Source organism: Rhinoraja longicauda, chromosome 9, assembly GCF_053455715.1.
Source record: "Rhinoraja longicauda isolate Sanriku21f chromosome 9, sRhiLon1.1, whole genome shotgun sequence".
Classification (NCBI taxonomy): Eukaryota; Metazoa; Chordata; class Chondrichthyes; order Rajiformes; family Arhynchobatidae; genus Rhinoraja; species Rhinoraja longicauda.
In genome coordinates, this window is record NC_135961.1 from 5,623,958 (window position 1) to 5,639,641 (window position 15,684).

The following is a 15,684-nucleotide window of genomic DNA, read 5'->3' on the forward strand; positions in this document are numbered from 1 at the left end:
GCTCCTATACTCAACTCCTCTTGTTATGAAGGCCAACATTCCATTGGCTTTCTTCACTGCCTGCTGTACCTGCATGCTTTCAGTGACTGATGCACGAGGACACCCATAACTTAACACTTATCCACATTAAACTGCATCTGCCATGCATCCGCCCTCGAAGGCCCGCTGTTTCTACTTGCTCCTGCCCCACTGAACTCATCTCCAAATATCTCGATTCTATCTTGTCCCCTGTTGTCCAACCCCTTCCAACCTACATCCAAGACACCACACAGGTGCTCATTGACACTTCAATAACTTTCAATTCCGAAGCCTTCATTGCCTCATCTTTACAATGGACGCCCAGTCCTTTTGCACATCTAGTCCCCCAACCAGGAAGGTCTCAGGGCCCTCCAGTTCTCCCTTAGGATCCAATCAGGGTCCTTCTTCTCACACTCCCCTCCACCTGGTGGAACGTCCCCACCCTCAACAACTTCTCTTTTGACTCCTCCCACCTTCTTCGAGTCAACGGTGTAGCCACGGGCATTTGCATGGGCCCCAGCTATGCCTGCCTTTCTGTTGGTTGTCTTCAACATTCCTTGCTTAAAGCGTGCACTGCCAACATCCCCCAACTTGTTCTCCGCTACATCAATGTCCGCACTGGCAGTGCCCCCTACCACCCATGCAGATCTGATGGGTTTCATCAACTTTACCACTGACTTCCACCCAATTCTCACATTCACTATCTCTCACACTGCTCTCCCCTTTCTCGATCCCTCTGTCTTCATCTCGGGGGCGGCACGGTGGCGCAGCAGTAGAGCTGCTGCCTTACAGTGCCCTGTTTCATCCTGTCCACGGGTGCTTGCCCGAAAGGAGTTTGTACGTTCTCCCCGTGACCTGCCTGGGGTTTTTCCCTGGATCTCCGGTTTCTTCCCACCCACCAAAGATGCACAGGTTTGTAGGTTAATTGGCTTGGTATAATAGTAAATTGTCCCTAGTTTGTGTAGAAAACTGTTAATGTGTGAGGATCGCTGGTCGACGTGGACTTGGTGGGCCGAAGGACCTGTTTCTGTGCTGTATCTCTAAGCTAAATTAGCACTAAACACAGGGGACAGACTGTCCACTATAAACTGATTCCCACAGTTTAGTTTAGTTTAGTTTAGTTAAGTTTAGTTTTGTTTAGTTTAGTTTAGTTTAGTTTAGTTTAGTTTAGTTTAGTTTAGAGATAAAGCATGGAAACAGGCACTTGGCCCACCGGGTCCACGCCGACCAGCGATCCCCGCACACTAACACTATCCTACACACACTAGGGACAATTTACACTTAATACCAAGCCAATTAACCTACAAACCTGTACGTCTTTGGAGTGTGGGAGGAAACCGAAGATCTCGGAGAAAACCCATGTAAGTCATGGGGAGAACATACAAACTCCGTGCAGACAGCACCCGGAGTCAGGATTGAACCCGGGTCTCCGGCGCTGTAAGGCAGCAACTCTACTGCAGTGCCACCGTGTCAGTTATCCGGACACCTCCTCCTTCAGGACGCCATCCCCTACTCTGAGTTTCTCTGTCTCTCCTGCATCTGCTCCCAAGATGAGACTTTCCATTCTAAGACATCCAAGATGTCCTCTTCCTTCAGTAACCCTGGTTTTCCCACCTGCTGCTGTAGATGGATCCCTCTCTCATGACTCCTCTGTGTCCCGTAGTTCTGCTCTCACTCCCCTTCCCCCCAGACAGAAGGATAGAGTTCCCCTGGTCCTTGCATTTCACCCCACCAGCCTTAGCAACCTACACTTCATTCGCTGACATTGTCGCCGTCTTCAACCTAAGCCCCTTCCTCTATCTTTACATTTCATCCCTCGACCTTATCTGACAACTCTTTGTCTCGTTTTCATCTCTGGCCTTTGTGCACTCATCTGCAAATCAAGCCCCTGTATCCACCTGTAAGTTGCCAGGCTTTGTCCCGCTCCCACCTCTTTTCCAGTGTTCCTCCCCTGCTACAATCAGCCGGAAGGAGAATCCTGACCAAAAACATCGCCCAGTTCATTGGCTATATTTAAGAAGGAGTTAGATGTGGCCCATGTGGCTAAAGGGACCAGGGGGTATGGAGAGAAGGCAGGTACAGGATACTGAGTTGGATGATCAGCCATGATCATATTGAATGGCGGTGCAGGCTCGAAGGGCCGAATGGCCTACTCCTGCACCTATTTTCTATGTTTCTATGTTTCTATCCATGCTCTCCACTGATGCCAAATGACCCGTTGAGTTAATCTGGTGCTTCTGTTTTGTTTGTTTTTTTTGCAACTGCACACTTATTTTATCCATCGTTTGCATAAGCCCACTTTGGGGAAACGTAATCCTTTTCAAGATAAACAAAAATGTTAAATGAAATTTGCTTTAATGAAAAAAACGATGCAAAACAGGCCGACCAGGTCGACCATTGTCCTTCTTATCGGACCCAAGTCCTCACCCATTCTCACACAATAACGTGCACATCTCCTACCCATCTCGCGGGGACTATTCCAAACCTGATATCTACCCTTCCATATAAACGCCTACTAGCTTTCGAACTTTCCACATTTCCCCAACACTTCTTCCATTCCTCAACCTTCAGGAAGCTTGTGTGTACCCTCTCGCAGAATTGTGAATGCATTCATTGATGTTCCATCCATTGGATTATTGATTAGTTTAGTTTAGAGATACAGCGCGGAAACAGGCCCTTCAGCCCATTGAGTTTGCACCCGCACATTAACACTATCCTACACACACTAGGGACAATTCTTACATTTATACCAAACCAATTAACCTACAAACCTGCACGTTTTTGGAGTGTGGGAGGAAACTGCAGATCTCGGACAAAACCCACGCAGGTCACGGGGAGAACGTACAAACTCCATACAGACAGCACCCGTAGTCAGGATCGAACCCGGGCGTCTGGCTCCGTATGGCAGCAGCTCTACCGCTGCGCCACCGTGCCGCCCTCAAGCTGGCAGTTCTGCCCCCTCTCTCAGCAAGGTGTCCATCATGGTTGTGTGTAGGAAGGAACTGCAGATGCTGGTTTAAACCAAAGATAGACGCAAAAAGCTGGAGTAACTCAGCGGGACAGGCAGCACCTCTGGAGGGAAAGAATGGGTGAAGTTTCGGGTCGAGACCCTTCTTCAGACTAGACTCGTATACCTATCCACGCACTAAGTTCATCGCCTTCCTGGTCTGGCACCATGCATTGCAATAAATGCAATTTAATCCAGTGAGTGAGTCTGTCCTCACTCCCTGCTGTAGCCCTGCGTGTCGTACGCACTGAACTTGCAGTCGTTGATTTCTGCATCGACTTCCAGCCTCCCACCTGCCTCAGGTTAGATCCCCTCCCCCAGACAACCTAGTTTCAATCGTCCCCGGAAGCTCTCGTGAACCTGCCCAGCAAGATATTGGCATCCCTACAAATCAAGTGCAAGCCACCCCTCTTGTACAGGTCACCCCAGGGCTCTCAGTGAGGTAGGTGTGGAGATCGTGGAGGCATTAGTGATGATATTTCAGCTGTGGAGATCGTGGTAGCTGTGGAGATCCTGGAGCCATTAGTGGTGATATTTCAGCTGTGGAGATCATGGTAGTTGTGGAGATCGTGAAGGCATTAGTAGTAATATTTCGAAAATCATTCGATTTTTAGATTTTTGTTTAGATTTAGAGGTACAGCGCAGAAACAGGCCCTTCGGCCCACCGGCTCCGCGCCGCCCAGCGATCCCCGCACATTAACACTATCCTACATCCACTAGGGACAATTTTTACATTTGCCCAGCCAATTAACCTACAAACCTGTATGTCTTTGGAGTGTGGGAGGAAACCGAAGATCTCGGAGAAAACCCACGCAGGTCACGGGGAGAACGTACAAACTCCGTACAGACAGCTCCCGTAATAGGGATCGAACCCGGGTCTCAGGCGCTGTAAGCGCTGCAAGGCAGCAACTCTACCGCTGCGCCACCATGCTGCCCTATTAAGACCCACACCTAATCGATGTTGTTGGGTACAACCTTGCAGTAGTTCATTTGAGCTCATATCCCTAAGGCAGGGGCTGTAAAAATAGGTGTTTATAAATAATTGGTTTAAATAATTTGTACAATACCAGGAAAGGTTTAATAAAACATGTACTTCTTGGCTTAAATATTCTATTAGGTTACCCTGAAGATAGACACAAATGCTGGAGCAACTCAGCGGGTCAGACAGCATCCCTTTTTCAGAGAGTCTCAACCCAAAACGCCACCTATTCCTTTTCTCCAGAGATGCTGCCTGACCCGCTGAGTTACTCCAACTATATGTGTAGGAAAATAACTGCAGATGCTGGTTCAAATCGAAGGTGGACACAAAATGCTGGAGTAACTCAGCGGGTCAGGCAGCATCTCGGGTGAGAAGGAATGGGTGACGTTTTGGCTTGAGACCCTTCTTCAGACTACTCAAAACACTCCACCATTTTGTGTCTTCCAGCTATATGTGCCTGTGTTCGGCTTAAACCCTCTGCAGTCCCTTCCAATGCACAGTGCCATCTAATGTTTGAGTTCTTCTCTTCACTTTCAATCAGATTCACACCTTTTGCAAATGGGCCAGATGATACTCCGGAAGAGATCCTGGCACGCATTGGAAGTGGGAAATATGCCCTCACAGGGGGAAACTGGGACACTATTTCTAACGCTGCTAAGGTAAGTAACACTGATGTTGACAAATAGCTGTTATCAGGCAACTGAATCATCCTACCACAACCAGAGAGCAGTGCTGAACTACTATCCACCTCATTGGTGACCCTCGGACTATCCTTGATTGACCTTTGCTCGCACTAAACGTTATTCCCTTATCCTGCATCCATACACTGTAAATGGCTCGATTGTAATCACGCGTTGTCTTTCCGCTGACTGGTTAGCACGCAACAAAAGCATTTCACTGTATCTCGGCTATCCCTCGAGGTCAAGGATGATTATAGATTTAGAGATACAGCGCAGAAACAGGCCCTTCGGCCCACCGGGTCCGCGCCGCCCAGCGATCCCCGCACACTAACACTATCCTACACCCACTAGGACCAATTTTTTTACATTTGCCCAGCCAATTAACCTATATACCTGTACATCTTTGGAGTGTGGGAGGAAACCGAAGATCTCGGAGAAAACCCACACAGGTCACGGGGAGAACGTACAAACCCCGTACAGACGGCGCCCGTCGTCAGGATCGAACCTGAGTCTCCGGCGCTGCATTCGCTGTAAGGCAGCAACTCTACCGCTGCGCCACCGTGCCACCGCCGATGGTCTACGTTCCGATGTCAGAACGAAGACGCCTGTGCGTGTGTTTGTTTAACGTGTACTTGATGTTGCACTCCAAGAAGCACACGGTCCTTCACAAATCATTCTACCAATTCCAATGGCAAGGGAAGCAAGACGATTGGAGCTGATGGATCTGTTGTAGCCTTCATCCGCCTTCACAGCCGTTGAGTTCAAGATAACTTTGTCCGCCTGGCCCGCCGTTCAGGTCTTGTACGTTGGAGCGTTCTCAGTCTGGACCCTCATCCTCGACCTTACCGCCATGGGTGGCCCGACCAGAAGCCAGTGCTTCCGACGGCATCGCTCTGAGAATCATGGGGCACGCAAGCCTCTTCACCACAACAAGGTGAACCATCCAAACGTCTCGGTACACAGGACAATAAACTAAACTGAACTGAACTAAACATGGCCATGAACATTGCTTTCCAAATACAATGGGACAAATATTGTTAAAATATAAATGGTGTCCAAACAACAGAGATCTCTCTTGGTGGGGAATTTAATGTGATTTTAATGACGAAAGGAAACATCCCATAAAGTCTTGGAGCCATAGAGTGATACAGTGTGGAAACAGGCCCTTTCGGCCCAGCTTGCCCACACTGGCCAACATGTCTCAGCTACACTCGTCCCACCTGTCTGCGCTTGGTCCATATCACTCCAAACCTGTCCTATCCATGTACCTGTCCCAATGTACCTGTCCCAGTCCCATGAATTGTGTATCGCCAGGCAAGTTTTGTTGTTCCATAGTTAGCTTCACATTCACTTCATCTTCACCCAAAGATCTTCTAGGGAATAATTGTCCACCAAACTGCCCATAGACACTTGTGTCAGGTAATTCATTGCAAAATAAATAAATGGTAATCAGAGCATTGGGAATCTTGTCAGAAAAGCTGCACTGATTGTCCAGTAGTGTGGATAAGTCTGGCATTAACCTGATAGGATAGGCATAAATTGCTGGAGAATGGATTTTGGCTGTCGTTCTTCTTGGTCCACTGTAACTTCAGCAGGTGTGTTGCAAACCCTTCACACAATGTGATCCTCAGTGGCTGTCAGGAGGAATTTCTTAATAAATCCAAAGATAGACACAAAATGCTGGAGTATCTCAGCGGGCCAGACAGCATCTCTGAACAAAGGAACTGGGTGACGTTTCAGGTCGAGACCCTTCTTCAGGATCACGACCCGAAACGTCATCCATTCCTTCTCTCCAGAGATGCTGCCTGTCCCGTTGAGTTACTCCAGCATTTTGATTCTATCTTCAGTGTAAGCCAGCATCTGCAGTTCCTTCCTACACACCAACCTGATAGGGGTCTGAACTGTAGCCTGGCCTATACGTTCCCTCCCCAGTGGCTTCCTTGACCAGATGAGTTCCTCTAGCACTTTATGTTTCCATGGATGATTACACAGAGCTTGCTCTTCCTGACATGGAACATTTTGTTTTAAATCAATAAACTTATCAGAGCCAACCATGAAGTGATGATTTGGAGAAAATTCACAAGGGGAAATTGTAGGAAACTGTCGTCAAAGAAAATTCAGGATAGTTGGGAAGAAGTCAACATCATGTTGTGAAAAGGGCATCATATTTAACCAATGTATTGGTGTACTTTGAAGCAGTAACATGTGGTGTGGATGAAGGGGAACCTGTGGGTGTGCTATGCTTAGATTTGATGGAATTTAACACAGGGAAATGTGAGGCATTGCATTTCGGAAGCTCTAACACGGGCAGGGCACACTCAGTGAACGGTACGGCTCTGGGGAGTGTTGTAGAGCAGAGGGATCTAGGAGTACAGGTGCATAATTAATTGAAAGTGGCATCACAAGTAGATCGGGTAGTCAAAAAAGGCTTTTGCCACATTGGTCTTCATCAGTCAGAGTAATGAGTATAGAAGTTAGGAGGTCATGTTGCAGTTGTATAAGACGTTGGTGAGGCCACGTTTAAAGCATAATGTTCAGTTTTGGGCACCGTGTTATAAGAAAGATGTTGTCAAGCTGGAAAGGGTGCAGAGAAGATTCACGAGGATGTTGCCAGCGCAGGAGTGGCTTTGTGACAAGTCTGTGAATGTCCTTGAGTGGCCCAGCCGGAGCCCGGACTTGAACCCGATCGAACATCCCTGGAGGGACCTGAAAATAGCTGTGCATCGACACTCCCCATCCAACCTGACAGAGCTTGAGAGGATCTGCAGAGAAGAATGGGAGAAATTACCCAAATACAGGTGTACCAAGCTTGTAGCGTCATACCCAAGAAGACTTGAGGCTGTAATCGCTGCCAAAGGTGCCTCAACAAAGTACTGAGTAAAGGGTCTAAATACTTATGTAAATGTGATATTTCAGTTATTTCTTTTTAATCGCTAAGCAAAATTTTAAAACACCTGTTTTCGTTTTTTTATTATGGGGTATTGTGTGTAGATTGATGATTTTTTTAAAAAGAGTTTAATCCATTTTAAAATAAGGCTGTAACGTAGCAAAATGTGGAAAAGGTGAAGGGGTCTGAATACTTTCTGAATGCACTGCAGCTCTTAGGGCTAAAGGATTCAAGGGATATAGGGAAAAAGCAGGAACGGGGTACTGATTTTGGATGATCAGCCATATCATATTGAATGGTGGTGCTGGATCGAAGGGCCAAATGGCCTACTCCCGCATCTCTTTTCTATGTTTCGAAGTATGTGCAAGTCCCACTTAGGGTGGAATCAAGTAGAGGTGGATTTATTAAGACGAAATGTATAGGAAGGAATAGCAGATGCTGATTGACGCCGAAGATGGACACAAAATGCTGGAGTAACTCAGCGGGACAGGCTGCATCTCTGGAGAGAAGGAATGGGTGACGTTTCGGGTCGAAGAAGGGTCTTGACCCGAAAGGTCACCCATTCCTCCTCTCCAGAGATGCTGCCTGCCCCGTTGAGTTTCTCCAGCATTTTGTGTCTAACTTTGGATTTATTAAGGTTCGTCATGCTTGCTGAGGATCACGTTGTGTGATGGTTTTGCAACACATCCGCTGACGAACTACTGCCAAGCAGAACCGCTGCCAAAACCCATTCGCAGAATCAGTGGGGCAGTAAAAACACAGGAATGAGGGCAATGCCGCCTTTCAGCTCAGGTGTGATAACAAGGCTCTGCTTGTCTGAAGTATACACTGGAATTTACAAGGATGAGAGGGGATCTTATCGAAACATATAAGATTATTAAGGGGTTGGACACGTTAGCGGCAGGAAACATGTTCCCAATGTTGGGGGAGTCCAGAACAAGGGGCCACAGTTTAAGAATAAGAGGTCGGCCATTTAGAACTGAGATGAGGAAAAACTTTTTCAGTCAGAGAGTTGTGAATCTGTGGAATTCTCTTCCTCAGAAGGCAGTGGAGGCCAATTCTTTGAATGCATTCAAGAGAGAGCTAGATAGAGCTCTTAAGGATAGCAGAGTCGGGTGGTATGGGGAGAAGGCAGGAACGGGGTACTGATTGAGAATGATCAGCCATGATCACATTGAATGGTGGTGCTGGCTCGAAGGGCCGAATGGCCTACTCCTGCACCTATTGTCTATTGAAAAGTTGCTGACATTCACCCCTTAACCAAGACCTCTGAAGAAAAGGATCATCTCATCATCATTTATCTGCTTGCTCTTAGTAGAGTTCTTACGCAGAAACTGTTTAAACTGCTGCCAACAGAAACCCTCAGATTCCTTTCCTAAATATATCCCATTTCTCCTCAGTTTTGCTTTAAAAAAAAAAAAAAGTACCTTAACATCTAAGATGGCCTATTCCCGCACCTATTTTCTATGTTTCGAAGTATGTGCAAGTCCCACTCAGGGCAGAATCAAGTAGAGGGTGATTTATTAAGACCCAATGTATGGGAAGGAACTGCAGATGCTGGTTGACACCGAAGATGGACACAGAATGCTGGAGTAACTCAGCAGGTCAGCCAGCATCTTTGGAGAGAAGGAACGGTTGACGTTTCGGCTCGCGACCCTTCTTCAGATTGATCATTAACATCTTCCTTAGCATCTACAACTTTAACCTGCCCAAATGTCACGCACCTCGGTAGCAAACATTCCTTTGATGACACGCCTAGGAAATGCCTTGACCATTATGTCAATGATGCAAATTATTGTTATTGCATACTTCCAAGTTCTGTTGTTCATAAGGCACGAGGATAGTTTAGTTTAGAGGTGCAGTGCGGAAACAGGCCCTTCGGCCCACCGGGTCCGCGCCGACCAGCGATCCCCGCACATTAACACCATCCAACACCCCACGAGGGACAATTTTTACATTTACCAAGCCAATTAACCTACAAACCTGTACGTCTCTTGGAGTGTGGGAGGAAACCGAAGATCTCGGAGAAAACCCACGGGCAGAACGTACAAACTCCGTACAGACAGCACCCATAGTTGGGATGGAACCCGGGTCTCCGGCGCTGTATTCGCTGTAAGGCAGCAACTCTACCGCTGCGCCACCGTGACCGCCCAAGCTAAGGATGCAAAAGATTTTGTAGATTATACAATAGACAATAGACAATAGGTGCAGGAGGAGGCCATTCGGCCCTTCGAGCCAGCACCGCCATTCAATGTGATCATGGCTGATCATTCTCAATCAGTACCCCGTTCCTGCCTTCTCCCCATACCCCCTGACTCCGCTATCCTTAAGAGCTCTATCCAGCTCGCTCTTGAATGCATTCAGAGAATTGGCCTCCACTGCCTTCTGAGGCAGAGAATTCCACAGATTCACAACTCTCTGACTGAAAAAGTTTTTCCTCATCTCAGTTCTAAATGGCCTACCCCTTATTCTTAAACTGTGACCCCTTGTTCTGGACTCCCCCAACATTGGGAACATGTTTCCTGCCTCTAACGTGTCCAACCCCTTAATAATCTTATACGTTTCGATAAGATCCCCTCTCATCCTTCTAAATTCCAGTGTATACAAGCCTAGTCGCTCCAGTCTTTCAACATATGAAAGTCCCGCCATTCCGGGAATTAACCTAGTAAATCTACGCTGCATGCCCTCAATATCAATACCTTTTAATTTGGTACCTACCTTTATGAAAAAAAGCAAGTGAAGTCGCTTTGCACAAATGAACTTGGACATTGTTTTTTAAATCATACATAATATAGTTTCAGCAGCAATTTTAATATAGTGAACCCTCGGAAGGATCCTCACTTTTCAAGAAACATGAAAGTTGACACTAAACCAAAGTCACAGATAACATAAATCCAAAATGGTTTGAAATGATTTTCTGCTCGATGGTCTTTTTCTCCATAGGACATGGTATCTAAGATGCTGCATGTAGATCCCCATCAAAGGCACACGGCAGTCCAGGTCCTTCGGCACCCTTGGATAGTGAACCGAGAACATCTACCAAAGAATCAGCTCGGCAGGCACGATGCCCATTTAGTCAAGGCAAGTACGAGATAGCCCCTTTAAATCTGGCCTTTGTGTTTGTGAGTAGGTTGGACCTGCAGATGCTGGTTTACACCGGAGTTAGACACACAATGCTGGAGCAACTCAGCGGGACAGGCAGCATCTATGGAGAAAAGGAATGAGCAGCATCTCAGGAGAGAGGGACTGTCTGAATAAGTGTCTCGACCCAAAACGTCACCCGTTCCTTCTCTCCAGAGATGCTGCTGAGTTACTCCAGCGTTTTGTGTCTTTCTTTGTTTTTATGAACATGACAGTGGGCCGGGTGTTTTACCTGACCCCTCATTGATGTGGACTGGATACAGGGACTAAAATGTCAAATGAATAGTGCCTTGTTTTTACATGTTGTGTTTTAACATTTGAACTGAAAATTGATCACTAGAAACAGTCGCTATTTACTTTTAACTTCTTTTTATTTCAGTTCACTGAAATTTGACTCTGACCAGAGGTGGTATGTTCTCAGAAAGAGTTTACTTCTGTACTTTAGTTGCATCCATTCTGAGGAAAAACTATTCCCTTTAACCATCTGATGCTCTGGGCTACACTATATTCCATCTGCCACTCTCTGCCCGCTCTGCCAACCTGCCCAAGTCTTTGCTTTCTCTACACCACCTGCCCCTCCACCTATTTTTGTATCATTTGCAAACTTGACCACAAAGCCGTAGAGATTCATAGTATAAGAAAATAACTGCAGATGCTGGTACAAATCGAAGGTGTTTATTCATAAAATGCTGGAGTAACTCAGCAGGTCAGGCAGCATCTCTGGAGATGCCATTCCTTCTCTCACGAGATGCTGCCTGACCTGCTGAGTTACTCCAGCATTTTGTGAATAAATACCTTCATAGTTGAACTGTTCAGTAGCAAAGTATTGACAACGCATCTTTGCTGTGATTGGTTTACTAAGTATTTAATAATACAAAAGTGATGAATACTTGTGTGGTAATGTTCAAATCACGGTAGAAATGAAGCATTTTAATAATGATATCTTTGCTGAAACTGCATTTAATCGAGCTACAGGTTGCATATTAAACATAGACCATCCACTGCTGACAGTTCATTAAAGTAGCTGAGAGTCAAAGATCAACTCTATTATATGAAGCAATGGGTGACGTTTCGGGTCGAGACCTTTCTTCAGACTGATCAGTTATGTTACCTTACTCAGTCTGAAGAAGGGTCTCGACCCGAAACGTCACCCATTCCTTCTCTCCTGAGATGCTGCCTGACCTGCTGAGTTACTCCAGCATTTTGTGAATAAATACCATAGAGATTCATAGAGTCATAGAGTGATACAGTGTGGAAACAAGCCCTTCGGCCCAACTTACCCACACCGGTCAACATGTCCCAGCTACACTAATCCCACCTGCCTGCATTTGGTCCATATCCCTCCAAACTTGTCTTATCCATGTACTTTTCCATCTGTTTCTTAAATGTTGCGATAGTCCATGCCTCAACTACCTCCTCTGGCAGCTTGTTCCACAACCTGTGTGTGAAAAGGTTACCCCTCAGATTCCTGTTAAATCTTTCCCCCTTCACCTTAAACCTACGTCCTCTGGTCCTCGATTCACCTACTCTGGGCAAGAGACTCTGTGCAGCTACCCGATCTATTCCTCTCATGATTTTATACACCTCTATTAGATCACCCCTCATCCTCCTGCCCTCCAAGGAAGAGAGTCCCAGCCTACTCAACCTCTCCTTGCAGCTCACACCCTCTAGTCCTGGCAACATCCTCGTAAATCTTCTCTGTACCCTTCAATCCCCTCATCCAAATCATTTTCTCTGGATTTACTTTAACACCAGTGCAATCTTAACAATATTGCTGATTCTTTGATAACTGCTTCAACAGTGTTGCACTTAGATTTACCATTCTGCGTGGGTTTTCTCCGAGATCTTCGGTTTCCTCCCACACTCCAAAGACGTACTGGTGTGTAGGTTAATTGGCTTGGTAAATGTTTAAAAAAATTGGCCCTGGTGGGAATAGGATAGTGTTAATGTGCGGGGATCGCTGGTCAGCGCGGACCGGGTGGGCCGAAAGGGCCTGTTTCCGCGCTGTATCTCTAAACTAAACTGCAGATGCTGGTTTACACCCAAGATAGACACGAAATGTTGGAGTAACTCAACAGGACAGGCAGCTTCTCTGGAGAGAAGATATGAACTCGGTGACTAGGCTTGGCTCTGAAGCCTCGTTTCTTAAATACTCCATCAGAATGTGAACACTGCATCAGAAATGGCCAATGGGCTTGACTAAGGCTTGTTGCTCGGACAGAAAGTCAGTACTGAATAAGAATATAGTGAGTGGATTTAATTGTGATGCCTCCCATGTTTTTATGCCCCAAGAATATGTTGACACAAAATGAGAATCAAATAACTTTTGGCCACCAGTCTAGTCTAGACTAAAAACATGTGTAGGACGGAACTGCAGATGCTGGTTTAAACTGAAGGTGGACGTAATAAGCGAGTGTAACTCAGCAAGTCAGGCAGCATCTCTGGAGAAAAGGAATAGGTGACGTTTTGGGTCAGTCTGAAGAAGGGTCTCGACCCAAAACGTCACCTATCCCTTTTCTCCAGAGATGCTGCCTGACCCGCTCGCTGAGTTACTCCAGCTTTTTGTGTCTTATCTTGGACGAGAAACGTGTTTAGTTTCACACACAAAGAATGGTCATTTGTGTCTGGTATTGGAAGCTTGGCAGCATCCATACCAATTCCCCTTCCCATTCCCACACTAGCCTTTCTGTCCTAGGCCTCCTCCATTGTCAGAGTGAGGCCAAACACAAATTGGAGGAACAGCGCCTCACATTTTGCTTAGGCAGCTCACAACCCAGTGGTATGAAATGGATTTCTCTAACTTAACCCTTGCATCCCCCTCTCTACATCCCTTGTTGTCTCATTATCTGTAACTCATTCTCACCTAACACACAGCCAACCATGGCCTATTTCCTTTATCATTGTCACTTTTTTGCATATCTTTCATTAATTTGTTCTACATGTCGCTACATCACCGTCTATAATCTCTCGTTTCCCTTTCCCCTGACTCTGTCTAAAGAAGGGTCTCGACCCGAAGCGTTCACTTATTCCTTTCCTCCAGAGATGCTGCCCGACCCACTGAGTTGCTCCAACCGCTTGTGTCTATCCTGGACTAGAAAAGTGTCTAGTTTCGCACACAAAGAATGGTCATTTGTGGCAGCATCCATAACCTAACAAGAGTGAAAAAAGAGGGGATCGGTGACTGTGGATGTTGAAAATTGTGCATTAATCCGTCTTTAATCAGTTAATTGACAATGTTACAGATTTTGCTTTACGTCTTATTACAGGGTGCAATGGCTGCCACCTATTTTGCTCTAAACCGTACACCTCAGGCCCCGAGATTAGAAGCAGTAATGGCCTCAAGCCTAGCTCAGCGAAGAGGAATGAAAAGACTGACGTCTACAAGACTATAACAGCTTTCGTCTGCCACTTGAAGGGAGTTTTCTTTACGTGTAAAAATACTTGAACAGCTCACGGCGTGACAGAAGAGACCTCAACAGATCCAAAGTGTACCGAGACTAGGTCAGGGAGAATGGTCGGCGTGGACTGGTAGGGTCGGACAGGCCTGTTTCCATGCTGTAGTTGTTATATGTTATATGTTATATGTTTTATGAGGTTGGGCCTAGCTTCAGGCTCTGATGTGAAGTATTTACTGAACAGGCCACAGGGTCATTCACCTAAGTTGATGCACTGCAAAAATTTACAGGAGATGATCGAGTCTAAAATGATATTCTAAATTAGCACAAGTGTCTTTGCTTTTTGCCTGATTATGATTGAAAAAAGACAAGCTAACTCTGTCTGTGAAGGACAATCTCACCTAAATGGAAATGGATAACTATAAGAGTGCTTTGTGAAAACATCTGTTACTGACCCTCTATAAACTGAATGCTTGCTGTTCCCACTTAATTGTTTAAAAAAGAATTAAAGTGGGAAAAGATGCAGTATAAAGCAGACAGACTGAGCTTATAAAATCTGATTTTTTTATTTTGCTTTACGTTATTTATGCCAGAAATACACAGGGAAAAGAAACTTCTGGGAGCCAATCAATAATCTTCACTGATGTTTTCATCTTGTATATTTGCAATACATTTAAGAGTTCTGTGGTGATGTGAAATAGAACAAAGCACATAAAAAATATGGAGAGGTCAAGTCTTATGGGCACTGTCTTTTCAGTGGTAGATGTATGTGGACTATTGTAGTGGACTATTCAGTTCTATTTCTGAGCGTTAGATTTAGCTTTAACCAATGATACCTATACGTTGAAAGGAATGGCATGCCTTAATGCAGCATTATTAGTTACGAAGTCAATGACACAATGATCCCACTAATAATAATCAAAAAAGGCGAGCAGATTTTTTTTTCTCACTGTACATGTGAACCTCCATTGTGATCCTTACATGTGAGTTTTGGTGGCAATTGCAAGCAGTTGGTTCTATACCAGATGGACCTACAAGCAAACCTGATCCTGGCCTTATCCAACATGAAGATCACTGCTGTTACTCCAGATCGTCGGTGCAAGGTACCCTATTTTGCCCTCCTGATGTGTATGAATATTGGGTGCCAAAGAAATGTGAAAATATTGGGGGAAATTGATTTGGTTTTCATTCAATGTAAAGCACAAGACTAGAAATGATGTTGTTCAGCTAAATGACAATACAGTTATTCACCTACTTTGTCTAGTCCATATGAAGACTGTATCTTCACTGTATAAGAAAATAACTGCAGATGCTGGTACAAATCGAAGGTATTTATTCACAAAATGCTGGAGTAACTCAGCAGGTCAGGCAGCATCTCAGGAGAGAAGGAATGGGTGGCGTCTGAAGAAGGGTCTCGACCCGATACGCCACCCATTCCTTCTCTCCTGAGATGCTGCTTGACCTGCTGAGTTACTCCAGCATTTTGTGAATAAGTATCTTCACTGTATTATCTCTGTCCCGCCCACTCCCCTGACATCGGTCTGAAGAAGGGTCTCGACCCGAAACGTCACCCATTC

The 15,684-nt window shown here is 45.7% G+C and overlaps 1 protein-coding gene across 2 annotated transcripts in view; it reads left to right on the plus strand.

The window, feature by feature from the left end:
• The window catches only part of LOC144596889 (ribosomal protein S6 kinase alpha-2), a 170,189-nt gene extending 154,856 nt beyond the window's left edge, over window positions 1-15,333 (plus strand). For both annotated transcript variants that reach the window (XM_078405755.1, XM_078405756.1), the window contains 3 exons: window positions 4,546-4,663; window positions 10,515-10,652; window positions 13,979-15,333. In XM_078405755.1, the coding sequence (XP_078261881.1) occupies window positions 4,546-4,663; window positions 10,515-10,652; window positions 13,979-14,104 (382 nt within the window). In that variant the 3' untranslated portion in view covers window positions 14,105-15,333. The remainder of the gene's footprint in view (window positions 1-4,545; window positions 4,664-10,514; window positions 10,653-13,978) is intronic.
• Window positions 15,334-15,684: the final 351 nt, after the last annotated feature.